The sequence below is a fragment of the Salvelinus fontinalis genome, unplaced genomic scaffold (assembly GCF_029448725.1).
Source record: "Salvelinus fontinalis isolate EN_2023a unplaced genomic scaffold, ASM2944872v1 scaffold_0196, whole genome shotgun sequence".
NCBI classification, from domain to species: domain Eukaryota; kingdom Metazoa; phylum Chordata; class Actinopteri; order Salmoniformes; family Salmonidae; genus Salvelinus; species Salvelinus fontinalis.
The window spans coordinates 38,366-62,513 of NW_026600405.1; the positions used below are offsets into that span (position 1 = coordinate 38,366).

At 45.8% G+C, this 24,148-nt stretch overlaps 3 protein-coding genes across 8 annotated transcripts in view; 2 read left to right on the forward strand and 1 right to left on the reverse strand.

The window, feature by feature from the left end:
* LOC129844345 (zinc finger protein 135-like) overlaps positions 1-4,092 on the forward strand; it is an 18,957-nt gene extending 14,865 nt beyond the window's left edge. The window contains exon 3 of the mRNA XM_055912657.1: positions 4,004-4,092. Coding sequence (XP_055768632.1) covers positions 4,004-4,007 — 4 coding nt within the window. The 3' untranslated portion in view covers positions 4,008-4,092. The remainder of the gene's footprint in view (positions 1-4,003) is intronic.
* Positions 1-13,312, reverse strand: part of LOC129844346 (sodium-independent sulfate anion transporter-like) — a 16,201-nt gene extending 2,889 nt beyond the window's left edge. Inside the window, exons 1-17 of one of the 2 annotated variants that reach the window (XM_055912659.1) lie at positions 13,073-13,312; positions 11,263-11,471; positions 10,866-11,029; positions 10,003-10,111; positions 8,277-8,469; positions 7,262-7,347; positions 7,026-7,105; positions 5,028-5,047; positions 4,374-4,496; positions 3,985-4,163; positions 3,470-3,542; positions 3,102-3,213; positions 2,708-2,763; positions 1,761-1,901; positions 1,516-1,643; positions 1,285-1,384; positions 1,023-1,156 (exon numbers count right to left, since the gene is read on the reverse strand). In XM_055912659.1, the coding sequence (XP_055768634.1) occupies positions 1,023-1,156; positions 1,285-1,384; positions 1,516-1,643; positions 1,761-1,901; positions 2,708-2,763; positions 3,102-3,213; positions 3,470-3,542; positions 3,985-4,163; positions 4,374-4,496; positions 5,028-5,047; positions 7,026-7,105; positions 7,262-7,347; positions 8,277-8,469; positions 10,003-10,111; positions 10,866-10,993 (1,662 nt within the window). In that variant the 5' untranslated portion in view covers positions 10,994-11,029; positions 11,263-11,471; positions 13,073-13,312. Of the gene's footprint in view, positions 1-1,022; positions 1,157-1,284; positions 1,385-1,515; positions 1,644-1,760; positions 1,902-2,707; positions 2,764-3,101; positions 3,214-3,469; positions 3,543-3,984; positions 4,164-4,373; positions 4,517-5,027; positions 5,048-7,025; positions 7,106-7,261; positions 7,348-8,276; positions 8,470-10,002; positions 10,112-10,865; positions 11,030-11,262; positions 11,472-13,072 lie in introns of both variants that reach the window. The other variant, XM_055912658.1, reaches the window with a different exon arrangement.
* Positions 13,313-13,386: 74 nt separating this feature from the next.
* On the forward strand, positions 13,387-23,600 carry LOC129844348 (N-sulphoglucosamine sulphohydrolase-like). Of its 5 annotated transcripts, XM_055912663.1 has the most exons (11): positions 13,388-13,746; positions 13,963-14,123; positions 14,436-14,541; positions 14,795-14,880; positions 15,493-15,726; positions 15,863-15,944; positions 16,718-16,921; positions 17,974-18,130; positions 19,616-19,822; positions 22,387-22,488; positions 22,775-23,600. In XM_055912663.1, the coding sequence occupies exons 1-11, from the start codon at positions 13,656-13,658 to the stop codon at positions 22,881-22,883; spliced, it is 1,539 nt and encodes a 512-aa protein (XP_055768638.1). In that variant the 5' UTR covers positions 13,388-13,655; the 3' UTR covers positions 22,884-23,600. The 5 variants fall into 5 exon arrangements, 3 of the variants coding, with proteins under 3 accessions (XP_055768637.1, XP_055768638.1, XP_055768636.1); XM_055912662.1 differs by lacking the exons at positions 19,616-19,822; positions 22,775-23,600 and adding an exon at positions 22,580-22,752 and having other exon boundaries at positions 13,387-13,746; XM_055912661.1 differs by lacking the exon at positions 19,616-19,822 and having other exon boundaries at positions 13,389-13,746.
* Positions 23,601-24,148: the final 548 nt, after the last annotated feature.

A 24,148-nucleotide genomic window follows, 5' to 3' on the forward strand; every position in this document is an offset into this window, starting at 1 on the left:
TCAGTCAGTACCTGCAGGCCAGAACACAGCCAGTCAGTCAGTACCTGCAGGCCAGAACACAGCCAGTCAGTCAGTACCTGCAGGCCAGAACACAGCCAGTCAGTCAGTACCTGCAGGCCAGAACACACCCAGTCAGTCAGTACCTGCAGGCCAGAACACAGCCAGTCAGTCAGTACCTGCAGGCCAGAACACACCCAGTCAGTCAGTACCTGCAGACCAGAACACAGCCAGTCAGTCAGTACCTGCAGGCCAGAACACAGCCAGTCAGTCAGTACCTGCAGGCCAGAACACAGCCAGTCAGTCAGTACCTGCAGACCAGAACACAGCCAGTCAGTCAGTACCTGCAGACCAGAACACAGCCAGTCAGTCAGTACCTGCAGGCCAGAACACACCCAGTCAGTACCTGCAGACCAGAACACACCCAGTCAGTCAGTACCTGCAGGCCAGAACACAGCCAGTCAGTCAGTACCTGCAGACCAGAACACAGCCAGTCAGTCAGTACCTGCAGGCCAGAACACACCCAGTCAGTACCTGCAGACCAGAACACACACACCCAGTCAGTCAGTACCTGCAGACCAGAACACACCCAGTCAGTACCTGCAGGCCAGAACACAGCCAGTCAGTCAGTACCTGCAGACCAGAACACACCCAGTCAGTCAGTACCTGCAGGCCAGAACACAGCCAGTCAGTCAGTACCTGCAGACCAGAACACACCCAGTCAGTACCTGCAGGCCAGAACACAGCCAGTCAGTCAGTACCTGCAGACCAGAACACACCCAGTCAGTCAGTACCTGCAGGCCAGAACACAGCCAGTCAGTCAGTACCTGCAGACCAGAACACAGCCAGTCAGTCAGTACCTGCAGGCCAGAACACAGCCAGTCAGTCAGTACCTGCAGGCCAGAACACACACAGTCAGTCAGTACCTGCAGACCAGAACACACCCAGTCAGTCAGTACCTGCAGGCCAGAACACACCTAGTCAGTCAGTACCTGCAGGCCAGAACACACCCAGTCAGTCAGTACCTGCAGGCCAGAGAAGACGAGTCCGACCCCTCGTAGTTTGAACTGTCGTAGCAGGTCCCTGAGCTCGTTGACAACTGTATAGTCTACAGTATTGACATGATGACAGTCCAGGACCACTGACCTAGGAGGAGAGACTGAGGGAGACAGACAGGGAGGGGGGAGAGAGAGGCAAGCACAAGAGGAGGACAGATTAGTCTCCCTAGCCAGACGGATTGCCTCCCACATTAACAATGTTCCAGCATTCCAGAATACACTCTCTTACCCTGTAGTGCCTGAGTGTATAGGACAGTGTTGAGGTACTCTGTGGAGGGGAAACTGAGTCCACTATCCAACTCCATCACCAGAACACCATGATCACACACCTGTACACACACACACACCTGTTACACACACACACACAAACCTGTACACACAGAGAGAACACACACACACACGCGCACTCACACACACCTGTTACACACACAGCCCGTAGTATTATACACACACACATTACCTTTATGCTGGGCCTGGCTACATTGTAGAGCAGCATGAGTCCAGAAACAACTACACCTCCCACAATGCCGTACTGCACCTCCCAGAAACTCAACAGGAAGGTGGTCAGGAACGGCACCAGGTCAAGCGCTAAGACACACACACACACACACACATAGATTTGAAATACACACTGACACACAAAGGATGTAAAAACTGTGAGACAAACACACAGATTTAAAACACACAAACATACACACTACTCACTGCGTATCCTCCAGAACTGTATGACGACGCGGTAGTCGACCATGGGAGCCACAGCACAGATGATGACTGCTGCCAGAGAGGCTTTAGGGATGTAGTAGAATGCCGGCATCAGGAAGGCCAGGGACAACAGCACTACCACACCTCAACACCAGACAGATACCACACATTAATTACAGTATACTAACTACTAAACAATACACTACCACACCTGACAGATACCACACATTAATTACAGTATACTAACTAATAAACAATACACTACCACACCTCAACACCAGACAGATACCACACATTAATTACAGTATACTAACTAATAAACAATATACTACCACACCTCAACACCAGACAGATACCACACATTAATTACAGTATACTAACTAATAAACAATATACTACCACACCTCAACACCAGACAGATACCACACATTAATTACAGTATACTAACTACTAAACAATACACTACCACACCTCAACACCAGACAGATACCACACATTAATTACAGTATACTAACTACTAAACAATACACTACCACACCTCAACACCAGACAGATACCACACATTAATTACAGTATACTAACTACTAAACAATACACTACCACACCTCAACACCAGACAGATACCACACATTACAGTATACTAACTAATAAACAATACACTACCACACCTCAACACCAGACAGATACCACACATTAATTACAGTATACTAACTACTAAACAATACACTACCACACCAGACAGATACCACACATTAATTAAAGTATGCCGGGGCGGCATAGTAACCAGAAGGTTGGACTAGTAACCGGAAGGTTGCAAGATCAAATCCCCGAGCTGACAAGGTAAAAATCTGTCGTTCTGCCCCTGAACGGTTAACCCACTGTTCCTAGGCCGTCATTAAGAGAAAGAAAGAGAGAGAGAAATGGGAGGGATATTTTTTATTCTGTCTTACCAGTGACTATGCCTCCGGCTGGTGTACACACCCCTGTCTGGGAGTTCACCGCAGTCCTGAACATGGGCAGATTATACATTAGTGTGTATAACACACACACACACAGGAAAAATGACACACACACATTAGTGATGTCAGTATCGTGACACTCCGACACCAGATTTTCCAGGGCAAAAAATAAAACATGAAGCAGACGAAACTCCTTTAAAACCTACTTTTGTAACATATTGTGTGGTATAACTTGCAAAATAAACAAATGTGATTCTGGGTGACAACATCAGGCTGTTTGTTTCCAACATTAGGACTGTTTCAAGAGCTTCAGTCCGCTTCATGTTGTTTCCTTACTTCCTAGTATCGCCATACTGGTGTCATGGCAACACTAATGCACACACACCTTCCGAAGCTTCCTGTGACCGGATAGGCTGAGACGAAGGATCCCATAATGTTGGTTAGACCAATAGCAAACAGTTCCTGGTTGGCATCGATCCTATAGTCATTCTGACTGGCTGGGGATTCAAATCAAATGCAACTTTATTCAAAGTGCATTTAAACTCACTTAACAGCAAAGAAGATGAAGAAACAGAATAATTATGCAAATAAGTTAAATATACAGATTTGAGATATTCCATCCTCAAAGTGACTTCTCTGGTCAAATAAGTAACAAATAAACATTTAACAACACACATTGGTACAGAAAGAGCACACCAGCAACATGGCACACACACACACACACACACACACACACACACCGAAGGCTCTCACCGAAGGCTTTAGCGATGGCAATGCTCTCCAGTACTCCCATGAAGGGGATGACAGCCAGCCCTCCTCCAAAATCCTAACACGGGATTGGTCAGAGGGGGTTTTCAATCACTCATATCTGAAATGTGATTGGACAACGGGGTTCTAATGACTAATTACTGTTCCCTGATTGGCTTAGCATACTGACCAAGAGCAACTGGGGACCTTTGCTGTAATAGCTACTTTTCACTGTAACCTAATTGGAAAACACAATACTATCACAACTCAACACTGTGACAACTCAACACTATCACAACTCAACACTGTGACAACTCAACACTGTAATATCATTGGTTCAGCTCACTCTCCCCAACGGTGATAACAACTAAATTCCATAATATAATTGGTTGACACCCACTCTCCAGTGTCAACTCTGTATCCATCCCCCTGTCACTCCCCCACTCTGTATCCCTATTGGTCTGTCCCCCTGTCACTCCCCCACTCTGTATCCCTATTGGTCTGTCTCCCCCGTCACTCACCTCTACGATCTCTCCGAAGCTGATGCAGGTACCGTTGGGCGTTGTCTCGGAGAGGGGAGGGGCTCTGAACGGCGGCAGGCCCTGGGACGTTTTCCCGGTAATGGTGAAGACCGGTGAGCCAATCGCATTCCACGAGAACGCCACGAAGGACGCCGCCACTACGACCAATGCATTACGCACTGAGGTGGGGGAGACGCACACATTATACTCTCTCACACACACACTGAGGTGGGGAGACACACACATTATACTCTCTCTCTCTCACACACACACTGAGGTGGGGAGACACACACATTATACTCTCTCTCTCTCACACACACACTGAGGTGGGGGGACACACACATTATATCTCACCCCCCCCCCCCCCCCCCCCTCCCCCAGGTACTGACCGGTAGCGATGCCCCAGACCAGAGTGTGAGCGGCCCTGGTAAGGGGGGCGTCCTGTTCTGACGGGGGTTCCAGGGTACTCTTCATCCGCTGCAACGTCACCAGCAGACACAGACACAGCAGACCTAGAACCAGATCTCCTATCCTACACACACATTACAACGATATTACACACACAGCAGACCTAGAACCACATCTCCTATCCTACACACACATTAAAGATATTACACACACAGCAGACCTAGAACCACATCTCCTATCCTACACACACATTAAAGATATTACACACACAGCAGACCTAGAACCACATCTCCTATCCTACACACACATTAAAGATATTACACACACACAGCAGACCTAGAACCAGATCTCCTATCCTACACACACATTACAACGATATTACACACACAGCAGACCTAGAACCACATCTCCTATCCTACACACACATTACAACGATATTACACACACAGCAGACCTAGAACCACATCTCCTATCCTACACACACATTACAACGATATTACACACACAGCAGACCTAGAACCACATCTCCTATCCTACACACACATTACAACGATATTACACACACAGCAGACCTAGAACCAGATCTCCTATCCTACACACACACACATTAAAGATATTACACACACACAGCAGACCTAGAACCACATCTCCTATCCTACACACACACACATTAAAGATATTACACACACACACACACGTTACAACGATATTACACACACACACACATTAAAGATATTACACACACAGCAGACCTAGAACCAGATCTCCTATCCTACACACACACACATTAAAGATATTACACACACACACACACACACACGTTACAACGATATTACACACACACACACATTACAACAATATTACACACACGTTACAACAATATTACACACACGTTACAACAATATTACACACACACACACAAAAGTGTAGCCTATTGTACCTGGTCTCAGGTATCCTGTAGGTGTAGACCTGTCCTCTACTCTACCTGGTCTCAGGTATCCTGTAGGTTTAGACCTGTCCTCTACTCTACCTGGTCTCAGGTATCCTGTAGGTGTAGACCTGTCCTCTACTCTACCTGGTCTCAGGTATCCTGTAGGTGTAGACCTGTCCTCTACTCTACCTGGTCTCAGGTATCCTGTAGGTGTAGACCTGTCCTCTACTCTACCTGGTCTCAGGTATCCTGTAGGTGTAGACCTGTCCTCTACCTGGCCTCAGGTATCCTGTAGGTGTAGACCTGTCCTCTACTCTACCTGGTCTCAGGTATCCTGTAGGTGTAGACCTGTCCTCTACTCTACCTGGTCTCAGGTATCCTGTAGGTGTAGACCTGTCCTCTACTCTACCTGGTCTCAGGTATCCTGTAGGTGTAGACCTGTCCTCTACTCTACCTGGCCTCAGGTATCCTGTAGGTGTAGACCTGTCCTCTACTCTACCTGGTCTCAGGTATCCTGTAGGTGTAGACCTGTCCTCTACTCTACCTGGCCTCAGGTATCCTGTAGGTGTAGACCTGTCCTCTACTCTACCTGGCCTCAGGTATCCTGTAGGTGTAGACCTGTCCTCTACCTGGTCTCAGGTATCCTGTAGGTGTAGACCTGTCCTCTACTCTACCTGGCCTCAGGTATCCTGTAGGTGTAGACCTGTCCTCTACTCTACCTGGCCTCAGGTATCCTGTAGGTGTAGACCTGTCCTCTACTCTACCTGGTCTCAGGTATCCTGTAGGTGTAGACCTGTCCTCTACTCTACCTGGCCTCAGGTTTCCTGTAGGTGTAGACCTGTCCTCTACTCTACCTGGCCTCAGGTATCCTGTAGGTGTAGACCCGTCCTCTACTCTACCTGGCCTCAGGTATCCTGTAGGTGTAGACCTGTCCTCTACCTGGTCTCAGGTATCCTGTAGGTGTAGACCTGTCCTCTACTCTACCTGGCCTCAGGTTTCCTGTAGGTGTAGACCTGTCCTCTACTCTACCTGGCCTCAGGTTTCCTGTAGGTGTAGACCTGTCCTCTTCTCTACCTGGCCTCAGGTATCCTGTAGGTGTAGACCTGTCCTCTACTCTACCTGGTCTCAGGTATCCTGTAGGTGTAGACCTGTCCTCTACTCTACCTGGTCTCAGGTATCCTGTAGAAGGTGTAGACCTGTCCTCTACTCTACCTGGTCTCAGGTATCCTGTAGGTGTAGACCTGTCCTCTACTCTACCTGGTCTCAGGTATCCTGTAGGTGTAGACCTGTCCTCTACTCTACCTGGTCTCAGGTATCCTGTAGTTGTAGACCTGTCCTCTACTCTACCTGGCCTCAGGTATCCTGCAGGTGTAGACCTGTCCTCTACTCTACCTGGTCTCAGGTATCCTGTAGGTGTAGACCTGTACTCTACCTGGTCTCAGGTATCCTGTAGGTGTAGACCTGTCCTCTACTCTACCTGGCCTCAGGTATCCTGTAGGTGTAGACCTGTCCTCTACTCTACCTGGCCTCAGGTATCCTGTAGGTGTAGACCTGTCCTCTACTCTACCTGGCCTCAGGTATCCTGTAGGTGTAGACCTGTCCTCTACTCTACCTGGTCTCAGGTATCCTGTAGGTGTAGACCTGTCCTCTACTCTACCTGGCCTCAGGTATCCTGTAGGTGTAGACCTGTCCTCTACTCTACCTGGTCTCAGGTATCCTGTAGAAGGTGTAGTAGACCTGCAGGAAGAACTCATGAGGTATGTCCTTCAGTCCCAGCACATTCTGGAGACAAAACAACACTGGATTAACACTTTCCTCACACAGGGATGGGGTGTGTGTGTGTGTGTGTGTGTGTGTGTGTGTGTGTGTGTGTGTGTGTGTGTGTGTGTGTGTGTGTGTGTGTGTGTGTGTGTGTGTGTGTGTGTGTGTGTGTCTTACCTTGACTTGACCGAAGCCTATGGTTACCGCAGCAGCACAGGTGAAGCCTTTGATCACCGGAAAGGAGATGAAGTCCAGAAGAAACCCTGAAACCAGAAATAATCCAGAACCATTGATCCAGAACCACGACGTTGATCTAGAACCAGACCTACGACGTTGATCTAGAACCAGACCTACGACGTTGATCCAGAACCAGACCTACCACGTTGATCTAGAACCAGACCTACGACGTTGATCCAGAACCAGACCTACCACGTTGATCCAGAACCAGACCTACGACGTTGATCCAGAACCAGACCTACGACGTTGATCCAGAACCAGACCTACCACGTTGATCCAGAACCAGACCTACCACGTTGATCCAGAACCAGACCTACGATGTTGATCCAGAACCAGACCTATGATGTTGATCCAGAACCAGACCTACCACGTTGATCTAGAACCAGACCTACGACGTTGATCCAGAACCAGACCTACCACGTTGATCTAGAACCAGACCTACGACGTTGATCCAGAACCAGACCTACGATGTTGATCCAGAACCAGACCTACGGCGTTGATCCAGACCTACGACGTTGATCCAGAACCAGACCTACGACGTTGATCCAGAACCAGACCTACGACGTTGATCTAGAACCAGACCTACGGCGTTGATCCAGACCTACGACGTTGATCCAGAACCAGACCTACGAGGTTGATCTAGAACCAGACCTACGACGTTGATCCAGAACCAGACCCACGAGCTTGATCTAGAATCAGACCTACGAGGTTGATCTAGAACCAGACCTACGACGTTGATCCAGAACAAGACCTACAACGTTGATCTAGAACCAGAAGTGATCTAGAACCAGAAGTGATCTAGAACCATAAGTGATCTAGAACCAGAATTGATCTAGAACCAGAAGTGATCTAGAGCCAGAAGTTATATAGAACCAGAAGTTATATAGAACCAGAAGTGATCTAGAACCAGAACTATGAAGACAATCTACAGCTGGAACTATTATTTCTCCCCTACCCAGACGTAGTAGAGCCATGGCGGTCTGTATGGTTCCACAGAGCAGGCTGAGGAGGACGGCTCGGACCGGGTCTCCCCCCACGTAGGAGGCACACAGCAGGGACATGATGGCAGTAGGACCCAGGGTTACATCCTTGGAGGTTCCCAGAAACGTATAGATGAACCCACCCATGAAGGCTGAGTACAAGCCGTACTGTAGAGAGGGGGATAATTTGACTTAAAGGAAGTAGAGAGAGAGATAGCACATCCTAACCTCCTGCCAAATGTATAACCATATTAGAGACACATATTTCCTTCAGATTACACAGACCCACAAAGAATTTGAAAACAAATCCAATTTTGATAAACTCCCATATCTACTGGGTGAAATACCACAGTGAGCAATCAGTCGCAAGATTTGAGACCTGTTGCCACAAGAAAAGGGCAACCAGTGAAAAACAAACATTGTAAATACAATCCATATTTATTTATTTTCCATTTTGTACTTTAACTATTTGCACATTACTGTATATAGACATAACATGACATTTGAAATGTCTATTATTTTGGAACATGTGTGAGTGTAATGTTTACTGTTAGTTTTTATTGTTTATTTCACGTTTGTTTATCCATTTCACTTGCTTTGGCAATGTAAACACATGATTCCCATGCCAATAAAGCCATTTGAATTGAGAGACAGAGAGACAGAGAGCGAGAGAGAGCAGGGTAGGAAACACGAAGAAAGAGAGGAGAAGTGAGGGGGATTGTAGGAGGAAATGTAGAAGAGTGTTATGTCAGGTAGCAGGTAAAAGAATCCCCAAGGTAAAGCTGTAGTGTACTAAAACATGAGGACTTGATGACTATGGTCTACAGATACTCAGCCCTATGAACTGTCCCAACTGTGTACCTATTCCCTAAACTATTCCCCCATAGGGCTCCGGTCAAAAGTAGTGCACTATATAGGGAATAGGGTGCCATTTGGGATGCACCCTGAGGTCTATAAAGCTATATGATCCAATAACATGTTCAACATTACACTCAACTATGCTTACTGTGAGGAGTTGGGAAGTGTAACACAGGTGTGCCAAAAGTTGAGCAAGACAACACTAGAAACAGCATGTGATCCTTCTGGCGTGAGAGGCCTTGTCCCAGAGATGTAGCAGGTACTTCTACTACCACTCACCAGTACAGGTAGGCCTAACTATTTAACCCTGACGCCTCCCTCTCACCTGTACAGATAAACCCTGCCCCTGGCCCCTCCCTCTCACCTGCACAGACAAACCCCCGCCCCTGGCCCCTCCCTCTCACCTGCACAGACAAACCCCCGCCCCTGGCCCCTCCCTCTCACCTGTACAGATAAACCCTGCCCCTGGCCCCTCCCTCTCACCTGTACAGATAAACCCAGCCCCTCCCTCTCACCTGTACAGACAAACCCTGTCCCCAGCCCCTCCCTCTCACCTGTACAGACAAACCCTGCCCCCAGCCCCTCCCTCTCACCTGTACAGACAAACCCTGTCCCCAGCCCCTCCCTCTCACCTGTACAGACAAACCCTGCCCCCAGCCCCTCCCTCTCACCTGTACAGACAAACCCTGCCCCCAGCCCCTCCCTCTCACCTGTACAGATAAACCCTGCCCCCAGCCCCTCCTCTGTACAGATAAACCCGCCCCCAGCCCCTCCCTCTCAACTGTACAGACTATGGTCTATAGACACTCAGGCCTATGAACTGTGATCCATCGGCTCTCTCACCTGTACAGGTAGGCCGGCCACCTCAGCATAAGCCAGGGCCTGTGGTACGGTGGTTAGACCCACGGTGAGACCTGCTATCAGGTCCATCTGGAGCCAGCTCAGCCTGTACCTGGAGGTGGAGAAAACACAGAAAGACTTGTTAGCTCCCCAAGGATTTAGATTGAAAGAGAGAGAGACAGAGACCAAGACATATTTGAAAGTAAATAAATAACGTTCCGAGAACATGCTTCAATAAGACTTTTAATAACCTTGCTAGCTTAGTTTGGGTTAACAGTTCTGAACTCCCAGCACAGATAAGCATATGAATTTCCATGCGTCCTAAGTATCAATCATGCAAATACATTTATTTTTTTATGGTGGCAAGGCGTCAGTGAGATTCAAATCTATGATCTTCTGTTCTCTATCCATGGAATTAGTCCACTGCACCACCAGGATGCAGCTAGCATGCCATGTTTTCTTAACTCTTACAAAGCTGGTCATTTTAGTTCATTTAGACCCCATATCAAAGTAATCATCCACTCATTAAGATCAGGGTTGGCCAATCAGTGGGCACGGCCAACAACTGAACATATGTTAAATAATAAAAGGAGTTTTGTTGACGCTGAGAACAGAATGTATGTTTTTAAATAACATTCTTAGAACGTTCTTTGAACTTTAACCTTTTCTTGTGGTTTTTATGGAAGGTTTTCTTAAAGTTCTGAGAACATGACTTTAAATCGAACCATGAGGAAACCTGTAGAAAACGTCATGCTGAAGTACTGACGTTTCCACCGAAGAAACACATGGTTCTCAGAACATTATGTGCTAGCTGGGCAGCCTTTGTCTCTCATCACCAGAGAAAGAGATGAGGGTGGGACACCTACTTGGGTAACCAGGTGAGGATGGGGAGCCAGGCCTGGAGGGTTCTGTAGGAGCAGCAGGAGGCCATTCTCTCCCCCAGAGAGGACCTGCCAATCTGGGGCCCGGGCCGGTCCACTAGGGGCTCCATCATGTTGCCTGGAACCAGGACGGAACAGGACAGGAGGGTCTGTAGTTGGTGAAGGGCCGAACATGAGATGAAAAGGAGGCGGAGAGATGTTAATGCAGACAGAGAGCAGAGTCGCAGACACACACAAAGTGCTGACAAGCAGACTTTGAGACTACAGTACACACACACAGGAAAACCATTCCAATGTCTCCATTCCATAGACACACAAACAGGCAAAAGCAGGAAGGTACTGTAGGTGGCAGCAGTAGGCCAGGTAGCTTGTGTTTGCTTACCTCAGTCCTCAGGGTGGGTGAGGTTCAAACTCAACTATAATATGACATCCACGTCTTCACACTCCAACTAGGCAGGTCAAAGACGACAAAACACCAAGAGAATCACCAACGTTCCCAGAACCGTCAGATCTCAAATCATTCTAGAATCCAGAAAGGCAAGATCCTCCCACTGTGTCTCCATTCCATGTTTGGAATTACTGGTGCACTCACTGTGATAAAAGAACAGAAAGAAAGTAGAAAAGTGGCCAATTAAATCCAGCAATAAAAGCCCATAAAGAACAAAGACAAAGAGAGTAAAATAGAGGACATACTGTAGACTGTAGTCTCCTGACAGACTTAAAGGAAAATGGTTTTGCTTGTCAGCAATCGAGTTTAAGATAAGCTACTTTCAAAATACAGAAATCATTCCCGTATGACGTATTCGGCATCATATGGTGATGATGTCTGTATTTCGAAAGTTGCTTATCTTAAAAATGGGATTGCTGACTAGCAAAACATTTTGGGAATATGTCAACAATGGACTAATGAAACAAATACTGTACCAAATGGTCGTTTTTGGGTGGAGTTTTCCTTGAACTATTAAAATCCTACCCACAAGTGTGAGATTTATATCAGGGTGCCAACCAAGATGAACTAGACTGTGAGCTACGTGCATTTATCAGTCAGTCTACTGTACTCTACTTTCATGAGTTCTACTGAGTTCTACTGTACTGCCAACAGAGCTTGAGCAAAATACTTTTGGCTCACTTATTTATTGAATATATTGTTTCTAAATTCAGTCGAGGCAAAAGAACATACACAGCCTAACATACGCAGATTGATTTAACTATCACCATGCCAACCCACTCCATTTAAAATCTATGGCTATGGTATCACCATGCCAACCCACCTGATTCCATTTAGAATATACAGCTATGGTATCACCATGCTAACCCACCCCATCCCATTTAGAATATACAGCTATGGTATCACCATGCCAACCCACCCCATTTAGAATATATGCCATGGTATTACCATGCCAACCCACCCCATTTAGAATATACAGCTATGGTATCACCATGTCAACCCACCACATCCCATTTAGAATATACAGCTATGGTATCACCATGCCAACCCACCACATCCCATTTAGAATATACAGCTATGGTATCACCATGCCAACCCACCACATCCCATTTAGAATATACAGCTATGGTATCACCATGCCAACCCACCACATCCCATTTAGAATATACAGCTATGGTATCACCATGCCAACCCACCCCATCCCATTTAGAATATACAGCTATGGTATCACCATGCCAACCCACCCCATCCCATTTAGAATATACAGCTATGGTATCACCATGTCAACCACCACATCCCATTTAGAATATACAGCTATGGTATCACCATGCCAGCCCACCACATCCCATTTAGAATATATGGCTATGGCGCTCGTGGGCAAATGTAATATACACTGTCTAGCCACGATCACATGACAATTTGGTTGAATATCTACTTTTCAATTTGCATTCTGGTCTCATACAGTTTTAAATGTGTCATTGGGTCCACAGTCATTTTCATAGCTGCTCAGGCCTCAGGCAGGCGTACCGCGCGCGCGCGCGCACACACACACACACACACACACACACACACACACACTTAGCATTGCCAAGACCTTACGTACACACATATACATATATACACTGTACAGACACAGACAGACACACACGGACGGACGGACACACATACTGGGCAGGCATATACTGACTGTCAATAAAACAATCCAGTGGAATGGACACAGAATGAATTACTTAAATAGACAAACCTATTTCCAGGCGTTCTATTCTTTATGAAACGCCTGTGTTCTTCAATCACAATACATCTGTTCTTTCGTTTACTGACCGCAGCAACTAAGCGAGGTCAGCAACATAATCACTGCAGTCACTTCAAAACCACTTCCCTTAAATTTAACTTGTGCAGATCAAGAAACCGCCTTCCCTAAATGTCACTTGCGTTGAGCAAGAAAATAAAAGAGCGACTTCCGTTGCGTCCACTCTTCTCCGGCAAAACGTAAACACTCCGCCTCATGTGACCACGATCATGTGACCAAAGTGGGCGGAGTTTGAAACCTGCGTCCGTTGTTTCCGGGAGTAGATCAAATTGATTTTCACACTGCATTTCCTACGATCAAGAGAAAACAAGATATTGATTATTTCTGGAGTAATCAGTAAATAGAGGATAGGCTTAGTTCAATGTAGAATATGTCAATAATGTCAAACAAACACTTTGACGGGAGTGTTTGAGAGAAGCTTTATAGAGCTGATGCTATATTTTCTTAAAAAATGAACTCTGCAATTTACTGCAACTGAAAAGATTGTGTTTATGATTTGTAACTTTATGAGGCGGATATGGCCGTTGGTCATGATGTGTTAGTTGTGTTGCTGGCGGTAATATGCTGTGTTGGAGAGTGCAAGAAGAGGAATGTTCTTCTTATTATCGGTAAGACTCACTGTTTGCTTTGGGTTAAATTAACTGCAGTTGCTTTCATCAAAGATCCGTGTTGTCACTGGGTGTCACTTATCAATGAGTTCGATCAGATGTATTTGTGAGTTTTTGACATCAGTTCTTCTACTTAGCTACTAGGTCAACACACTTCATCTCTCCCCCTTCACTCTCTCTCCACTCCCCCACTCCCTTCCCCCCTTGCTCTCTCAGCGGACGACGCAGGCTTCGAGACGTCGGTCTATAACAACACCGTGGTCCGTACGCCTCACTTAGCCGCCCTGGGTCGACGCAGCCTGGTGTTCCAGAATGCCTTCACCTCCGTTAGTAGCTGTTCTCCCAGCCGATCCACCATACTGACAGGCCTGCCGCAGGTAGGTGTGTGTGTGTGTATAGAGAGAGAAAGTAAGAGCGAGAGAGAGAGGAAAAAGTGTGTGGTGTGTGTTCACCTCCTCCTTATGGGTCCTGGTCAAAAGTAGTGTACTAAATAACAGGGTGCCCTTTGGTACACACTCCTACTTTTTCTTCATGATGCATACAGCAACATAAAGTGGGTACATCCCAGATGGAACACTATACCTTATACAGTACACTACTTTTGACCAGAGCCATATAGGGAATAGGTTGCCTTCCAGGGCAGGTCTAATATTCATCCATTTTGTTTTCCCGTGTACCTCTGTCCTCAGCATCAGAATGGTATGTACGGCCTGCACCAGGGAGTCCATCACTTCAACTCGTTTGACGGAGTACAAAGCCTACCTCTACTGCTGGGCCAAGCTAACATACGCACAGGTAGGTAACACACATTCACCCTACACACTCATCATCACACGAACACACCCACACTTAGCATTGTCAAGACCTCACACACACACACACACACACACACACACACACACACACACACACACACACACACACACACACACACACACACACACACATCATCATCACACGTACGCACACACATTCATGACACGTGCGTGCATGTGTGTTTTGATGGAGTGTACCAGAGTACCAGTTTCCCTATTCCTCCTCCATACAGGGATCATTGGGAAGAAACACGTAGGCCCTGGCCCTGTCTATCCCTTTGACTTCGCCTACACAGAGGAAAACAACTCTGTACTTCAGGTAGAATTATTAAAGCATATTTTATTATTCAATCATTATTGTTTGTTTAGCATTATTATGCTATTTTAGGATCTTATTATTTTATGACAATCTATGATTGTAAATTGGTGTATAATTAATAAACAGTTAATCAGCTCAACCAGTAAATTGTACTACTACTACTACTATTATTACTACTACTACTACTGCAACTGCTACTACTACTATTACTATTACTACTACTATTACTACTACTACTATTACTATTACTACTACTATTACTACTACTACTATTCCTATTACTACTACTACTACTACTATTACTATTACTACTACTATTACTACTACTACTATTCCTATTACTACTACTACTACTACTATTACTATTACTACTAATATTACTACTACTAATATTACTACTACTACTAATATTACTACTACTACTATTACTACTACTACTACTGCTACTACTACTATTCCTATTACTACTACTACTACTACTATTACTATTACTACTAATATTACTACTACTAATATTACTACTACTACTAATATTACTACTACTACTATTACTACTACTATTACTATTACTACTACTATTACTACTACTACTATTACTCCTGCTACTACTAGGTGGGTCGTAATATCACCCGGATCAAACTACTGGTCAGGAAGTTCTTCCAGACCCAGAGAAAGGAAGAGGAAGAGAGACCGTTCTTCTTGTATGTAGCGTTCCATGACACCCACCGCTGTGGACATTCCCAGCCGCAGTACGGAGCGTTCTGTGAGAAGTTTGGGAACGGCCAGAGTGGAATGGGGAGGATTCCAGATTGGAAGCCAGAATACTACACCCCAGACCAAGTCAAGGTAAGGATTTGGTGCTGCTTCTGTTCTACTCTAATCTATTCTAAGACAATATATCACTTTCCACCTGCTATTTGAGAGTACTATCATTAATTATTTAATTGAATATAATATCATATGTAATATAACACTTACCCAGGTGCCCCACTTCGTCCCAGACACCCCTGTAGCGAGAGCTGATTTGGCTGCCCAGTACACTACAGTTAGCAGACTGGACCAGGGTAAGAGGAGGGAGAACACACACACCGACATGAATAGAGAGAGGAACACACACACCGACATGAACAGAGAGAGGAACAAACACACACACCGACATGAACAGAGAGAGGAACAAACACACACACCGACACACACATGCATGCAAGAACACGCACAGACGTGTATATATAAAATCTATTTATTACATAGCTAATACATGACAAGTAAACTTCTCCGCTGTAGGTATTAGTCTGGTTCTACACCATTAGTCCATCCGTGGCCGTGTCCCAATACCCACAGCAGCGTACTACATACGTAAACTGCATTCTCATTTGGCCGTTTGATCCAGTAGAATTCACTCGTCTTTTCCCGACTCACGTGTTTGACAACAGCTGATAATCAGATAAATTGACACACTGTACCAAAATGCACTAATGCAATCGCTCATCACATGACTCATTCAGAGTTCTGGTTTCTACATTTCACAAACTATACTAAACAAAAATATAAACGCAACATGCAACAATTTGAAATAATTACAGTTACAGTTACAGTTCATATAAGGCCCTAATCTATGGATTTCACATGACTGGGAATACAGATATGCATCTGTTGGTCACATTACCTTAAAAAAAAATGGGCCTCAGGATCTCGTCACGTTATTTCTGTGCATTCAAATTGCCATCGATAAAATGCAATTGTGTTCGTTGTCCGTAGCTTATCCCTGCCTATACCATAACCCCCACGCCACCATGGGGCACTCTGTTCACAGCGTATCCTCTACTGTCTTCCATAGGTATTGGTCTGGTGCTGGCTGAGTTGAGGGAGGCTGGTTATGAGAATGACACCTTGGTGATCTACAGCTCTGATAACGGTATCCCTTTCCCCAACGGACGCACCAACCTGTACGGATCAGGCACCGCAGAACCCATGTTGGTGTCATCACCTGAACACAGGGAGAGATGGGGAGGAACCAGCCAGGCCTATGTCAGCCTACTGGGTGAGAGGGAGGGAGAGAGGGAGAGAGGGAGGGAGGGAGGGACCAGCCAGGCCTACGTCAGTCTACTGGGTGGGAGGGCGGGAGGGAGGGAGGGAGGGACCAGCCAGGCCTACGTCAGTCTACTGGGTGGGAGGGAGGGACGGATGGGCCAGCCAGGCCTACGTCAGTCTACTGGGTGGGAGGGAGGGACGGACGGACCAGCCAGGCCTACGTCAGTCTACTAGGTGAGAGGGAAGAAACCTACCTATTTTGGTGTCAGCTTCTGAACACAGAGAAAGATGGGGGCAGAGCAGCCAGGCCTACGTCAGGTTGAGAGAATGATGGTTGGAGGGAGGGAGAGAGAATGATGGTTAGAGGGAAGGAGAGAATGATGGTTGGAGGGAGAGAAAGAGAATGATGGTTGGAGGGAGAGAGAGAGGAAAAGGTAGGAGGGAAGAAGGCATTGGTGGATTGACCGATAATATCTGGAGAGAATTAATTAATGGATGTGTGGATGTATTTCTTGATGCATGTGTGTAATACCACTGTTTTACCCTTAGGGGGAGACATAACTACCCTTCTACAGTATATGTTTTTTTTTTTTTTTATACCTTTATTTAACTAGGCAAGTCAGTTAAGAACAAATTCTTATTTTCAATGACGGCCTAGGAACAGTGGGTTAACTGCCTGTTCAGGGGCAGAACGACAGATTTGTACCTTGTCAGCTCGGGGATTTGAACTTGCAACCTTTCGGTTACTAGTCCAACGCTCTAACCACTAGGCTACCCTGCCGCCCCGGGGTATGTTAGGGAGATCACCTCAAGGATAGAAGGAAGGTAGGATTTTAAAAGTAATTTAACCTCTGTGTTTAAATTTCAATTTGCCTTTCCACGATTCCTCACATCCTCTCTGTCCTCGCGTCTTTCTCAAAGCCCATTGGTGGAGAAGGTCAGAGGGGGGAAACCTTGGATGTTCTCCTCCAATGTGCTTTAAGGAGGCAAGGATATTGGATGTGAGGAGTCACAGGAAGACAAATTGTGATAGAACCTAACCATCGCTCTCCCTCCCTCCAGACATCACCCCCACCTTACTGGACTGGTTCTCCATCCCGTACCCCTCATACTGCCTCCCGGGCACCTCTACCACCCCTGTCAGCCTCACAGGCCGCTCCCTCCTCCCTGCCCTCATCGCTGAACCCTCACCCGCCGCCTGGCACACCGTCTACGCCAGGTAAAACCCTCACCCGCCGCCTGGCACACCGTCTACGCCAGGTAAAACCCTCACCCGCCGCCTGGCACACCGTCTACGCCAGGTAAAACCCTCACCCGCTGCCTGGCACACCGTCTAAGCCAGGTAAAACCCTCACCCGCTGCCTGGCACACCGTCTAAGCCAGATAAAACCCTCACCCGCTGCCTGGCACACCGTCTATGCCAGGTAAAACCCTCACCCTCCGCCTGGCACACCGTCTACGCCAGGTAAAACCCTCACCCGCCACCTGGCACACCGTCTAAGCCAGGTAAAACCCTCACCCGCTGCCTGGCACACCATCTACGCCAGGTAAAACCCTCACCCTACGCCTGGCACACCGTCTACGCCAGGTAAAACCCTCACCCTCCGCCTGGCACACCGTCTACGCCAGGTAAAACCCTCACCCGCCGCCTGGCACACCGTCTACGCCAGGTAAAACCCTCACCCTCCCCTGGCACACCGTCTACGCCAGGTAAAACCCTCACCCTCCGCCTGACACACTGTCTATGCCAGGTAAAACCCTCACTTGACGCCTGGCACACCGTCTACGCCAGGTAAAACCCTCACCTGCCGCCTGGCACACCGTCTACGCCAGGTAAAACCCTCACCCTCCGCCTGGCACACCGTCTACGCCAGGTAAAAACCCTCACCCTCCGCCTGGCACACCATCTACGCCAGGTAAAACCCTCACCCGACGCCTGGCACACCGTCTACGCCAGGTAAAACCCTCACCTGCCGCCTGGCACACCGTCTACGCCAGGTAAAACCCTCACCCTCCGCCTGGCACACCGTCTACGCCAGGTAAAAACCCTCACCCTCCGCCTGGCACACCATCTACGCCAGGTAAAACCCTCACCCGCCGCCTGGCACACCGTCTACGCCAGGTAAAACCCTCACCCGCCGCCTGGCACACCGTCTACGCCAGGTAAAACCCTCACCCGCCGCCTGGCACACTGTCTACGCCAGGTAAAACCCTCACCCTCCGCCTGGCACACCGTCTACGCCAGGTAAAACCCTCACCCTCCGCCTGGCACACCGTCTACGCCAGGTAAAACCCTCACCCTCCGCCTGGCACACCGTCTACGCCAGGTACAAAGGAAGGAAGGCACGGTGTGTTAGATGTTGGTGTTATAACCAGTAAACGACTGAGACTATATATAGGGTGGTTTCCCAGACACTGTGATTACACCTACTGTAGTCCTGCACTTAACAGCATGTTCCATGCAGATTCTCCATTGAGAATGATTTTTAGTCCTGGACTAGTTAAAATCTGTGTCCGGGAAACTGGCCCATAGTGTGACTTTCTTTATTTGTGTGTATTAGGTAACACTTTACATTACAGGGTCCTTATTACTGTTTAGTTATTATTTCAGTCTAATAAGTATTGTAATTACTCATTACTACACTGTACTTTGGATTATTGCTTTATTTATGTCTTCTTTGTTCTTCCACACTGTCTATGGCAGCCAGTCCCTCCATGAGGTGACCATGTACTACCCTATCCGCTCCATCCACCAGGGGGCGCACCGCCTGCTCCACAACCTCCACTACCGCATGCCCTTCCCCATAGACCAGGACTTCTATGTCTCTCCCACCTTCCAGGACCTGTTGAATAACACCCTGGCCGGGCGGCCCACAGGTTGGTTCAAGACCCTGCAACAATACTACTACAGGTACTGGTATAATACTAGTATATACACTATTATACTATATTATATAGTATTATATTATACTATATATCTGAATAACACCCTGGCCGGGCGGCCCACAGGCTGGTTCAAGACCCTGCAACAATACTACTACAGGTACTGGTATAATACTATTATATACACTATTATACTATATTATATAGTATTATATATCTGAATAACGCCCTGGCCGGGCGGCCCACAGGTTGGTTCAAGACCCTGCAACAATACTACTACAGGTACTGGTATAATACTGTTATATACACTATTATACTATATTATATAGTATTATATTATACTATATATCTGAATAACACCCTGGCCGGGCGGCCCACAGGCTGGTTCAAGACCCTGCAACAATACTACTACAGGTACTGGTATAATACTATTATATACACTATTATACTATATTATATAGTATTATATTATACTATATATCTGAATAACACCCTGGCCGGGCGGCCCACAGGCTGGTTCAAGACCCTGCAACAATACTACTACAGGTACTGGTATAATACTATTATATACACTATTATACTATATTATATAGTATTATATTATACTATATCTCTGAATAACACCCTGGCCGGGCGGCCCACAGGCTGGTTCAAGACCCTGCAACAATACTACTACAGGTGTGTGGTCCCGTGTGGCTCAGTTGGTAGAGCATGGCGCTTGCAACGCCAGGGTTGTGGGTTCAATTCCCACGGGGGGACCAGGGTTCAATTCCCACGGGGGGACCAGGATGAATATGTATGAACTTTCCAATTTGTAAGTCGCTCTGGATAAGAGCGTCTGCTAAATGACTTAAATGTAAATGTAGGTACTGGTATAATACTATTATACTATATTATATAGTATTATATTATACTATATTATATATCTGTATAACACCCTGGCCGGGCGGCCCACAGGCTGGTTCAAGACCCTGCAACAATACTACTACAGGTACTGTTATAATACTATTATATACACTATTATACACTATATTATACATTATTATACTATATTATATACTATTATATTACACACTATTATACTATATTATGTATCTGAACAACACCCTGGCCAGGCTGCCCACAAACTGGTTCAAGATTCTGCAACAATACTACAGGTACTTTTTGAAGGAGATCCCTTTATGTATCTGAGTTTAGAGAGGACAGATGTAATTACAGATAGGGAGATAGACATAGAGAGGGGTGTAGAAACCCCAGAGAACCCCCGGCGCTGCGGTGGCGTTTGTGGTTCGGAGTCAGGAGCTTAGACCGATACACCAAACACTATTATACTAGACTATAAACCGGGTACTTTGGGTCCAGGATGCTGATTGGCTGAAACAACAATTCAGTTGTATGTACAGTGCATTCGGGAAAGTATTCAGACCCCTTCACTTTTTCCACATTTTGTTACGTTACTGCCTTATTCTAAAATTGATTAAATTGTTTTTTCTCTCATCAATCTACACACAATACCCCATGATGGTAAAGCAAAAACAGGTTTTTAGAATTGATTTGAATAAAAAACTGATATCACATTTACATAAGTATTCAGACCCTTTACTCATAAAGGCCTGATTGGTGGAGTGCTGCAGAGATGGTTGTCCTTCTGGAAGTTTCTCCCATCTCCACAGAGGAACTCTGGAGCTCTGTCAGAGTGACCATTAGGTTCTTGGTCACCTCCCTGACTTAGGCCCTTCTCCCCGATTGCTCAGTTTGGCCAGGCAGCCAGCTCTAGGAAGAGTCTTGGTGGTTCCAAACTTCTTTAATTTAAGAATGATGGAGGCCACTGTTTTCTTGGCGACATCAATGCTGCATAAATGTTTTGGTACCCTTTCCTAGATCTGTGCCTCGACATAATCCTGTCTCGAAGCTCTACGGACAATTCCTTCGACCTCATGGCTTGGTTTTTGCTATGACATGCACTGTCAATTGTGGGACCTTATATAGACAGATGTGTGCCTTTCCAAATCATGTCCAATCAATTGAATTTACCACAGGTGGACTCCAATCAGGTTGTAGAAACATCTCAAGGATGATCAATGGAAACAGAATGGACAAGAGCTCAATTTTGAGTCTCATAGAAAAGGGTCTGAATAATTATGTAAATAATGTTATCTGTTTTTTATTGGTAATAAATTTGCTAACATTTCTAAAAACCTGTTTTCACTTTGTCGTTATGGGGTATTGTGTGTAGATTGAGGATTTTTCTTTATTTAATCCATTTCTATTTATGTTGGTAACCAGTTTATAATAGCAATAAGGCGCCTCAGGGGGGTTGTGGGATTTGTCAATAGACCACACACCTTTGGGCCTTTATAGTATTTGCTTAATTATTCTCTATTATGTAGCGGTACTACTGTTGTACTATCTTCATTACCATAGAAATTAAACTATACACTATAAAGCATCGGAGTCTATATACAATATAAAAGCTATACAATATAAATTAAAGGGTTCTATATCTATGATACTACTACCATAGATATATAATTGATAGAATGGGCTTGGAACCTCTAACCCTGGCAAAACATTTTTCTATGACTACTACAGGGACCGCTGGGAGCTGTTTGACTTGCGGTCGGACCCAGAGGAGACTGTGAACCTGGCTGGGGACCCGGCTCTCGCCCCGGTCCTGGAGAGCCTCAGGGACAGGTTAGTATTACTGTTCTATAGTATAGTATTCTATTGTATATCGATATTATGTAGGGTTGCAAAAATCCAGTAACTTTCCCAAAATTCCCAGGTTTTCCAGAAATCCGGGTTGGAAGATTCCCAAAATCAGAATGGAATAAGCAAGAAATATGCAATCCTTCAAACAGCATTTCAGGAAAACTTGGGGATTTCGAGAAAGCCAAACCATTTTCCCCTTGGGGGTATTTCTTATGTTATATCTTATGTTATTTGTTATGTTATTTATTTCCTAATGTTATGTTGCCAGGCTGCTGAAGTGGCAGTGGGACACTGGGGATCCGTGGGTCTGTGGACCAGACGCTGTGCTGGAGGACAAACTGGAACCACACTGTCGACCGCTCTACAACGGACTCTGACCGCAGCTAGACCGCAACTAGACCACAACTGGACACTGGTTGATCCACAATCAGTCATGTTTATTTTATAAAGCCCTTTTAACATCAGCGGTAGTCACAATGTGCTTCCTAGTTAGCCGGCCTGAACCTCCACAGAGCAATCAGTGCAGAAGAAGAATCACAGTGGCCAGGAACATCTACCAAGAAAGAAGGAATCTAGGAAGTAAGATGGAGAGGAATCCGGCTCCTACGATGGCCCATCCTTTTCTGGCTGTAACAGGTAGAGGTTAAGAGTACATGTGGCCATTAAGAGTACATGTGGCCATTAAGAGTACATGTGGTACATGTGGCCATTAAGAGTACATGTGGCCATTAAGAGTACATGTGGCCATTAAGAGTACATGTGGCCATTAAGAGTACATGTGGCCATTAAGAGTACATGTGGCCATTAAGGGGGTACTTGGGGATTTTGTTCAGCCTCAACTGTCTTTATGTTAATGCGAGTTATAACCCGCGAGTTATGACTATAGGGCCAGGAGTTTTGACCAGAAACCACCTTGTGACCTGAACTATGGGCTATGATTATGATGACCATCTATGGCTGAAAAACAAATGTGGTATAGCTTCAGTGCAAATGTACTGGATTTCATACAATGTATGTTTTGTATGATTTCAGTTTAACATCTAGATGTTATTGAGATTTTATGTATTTTGTAAAATAAAGTATTTTCTTGCTTCTCCTGTTTATTCTTTATTTCATAATAATGTAATCTGTATTTAAGTTCTTAAAAGCTGATTAGTTATATGAACTAGTTGGCGCATCACAGTTTAAAGTCTCTTTCTCTTTGTTATCAAACTTATATTTGGGGATGTGATGAACGGAACTGTAAGAAGGAAACAGAAATGTTCTGTTTTAATTTACAGACCTTTTTATTCCAAGCAGCTGGCTTGTGTAAATGATTTCTGATGATGAAAACGCATGTGTGATAGGCTACGTAGGCCTAACAGTAAACTGAAAACCTATTTTATAGCCCTAGAGGAAAGCTAGGCTTGTTTCTAGGCTATATTATATCAGCCTGTTGCATGTGGATCACACAACAAGTCGGCTACCTTCAGATCCGGCTGAATCACAAGAACCACAGACAATTTGATTAATCGATTCGTTTTAAATCATAGACTGCTCAGTTCCATTAGCGTTATTTGGTCAGATTATTGATGATCAGCTCTCCGATATTGGAGATGGCCTTTGATCAGCACTTTTAAGTTAACTTTTTTTTAAATCTAGG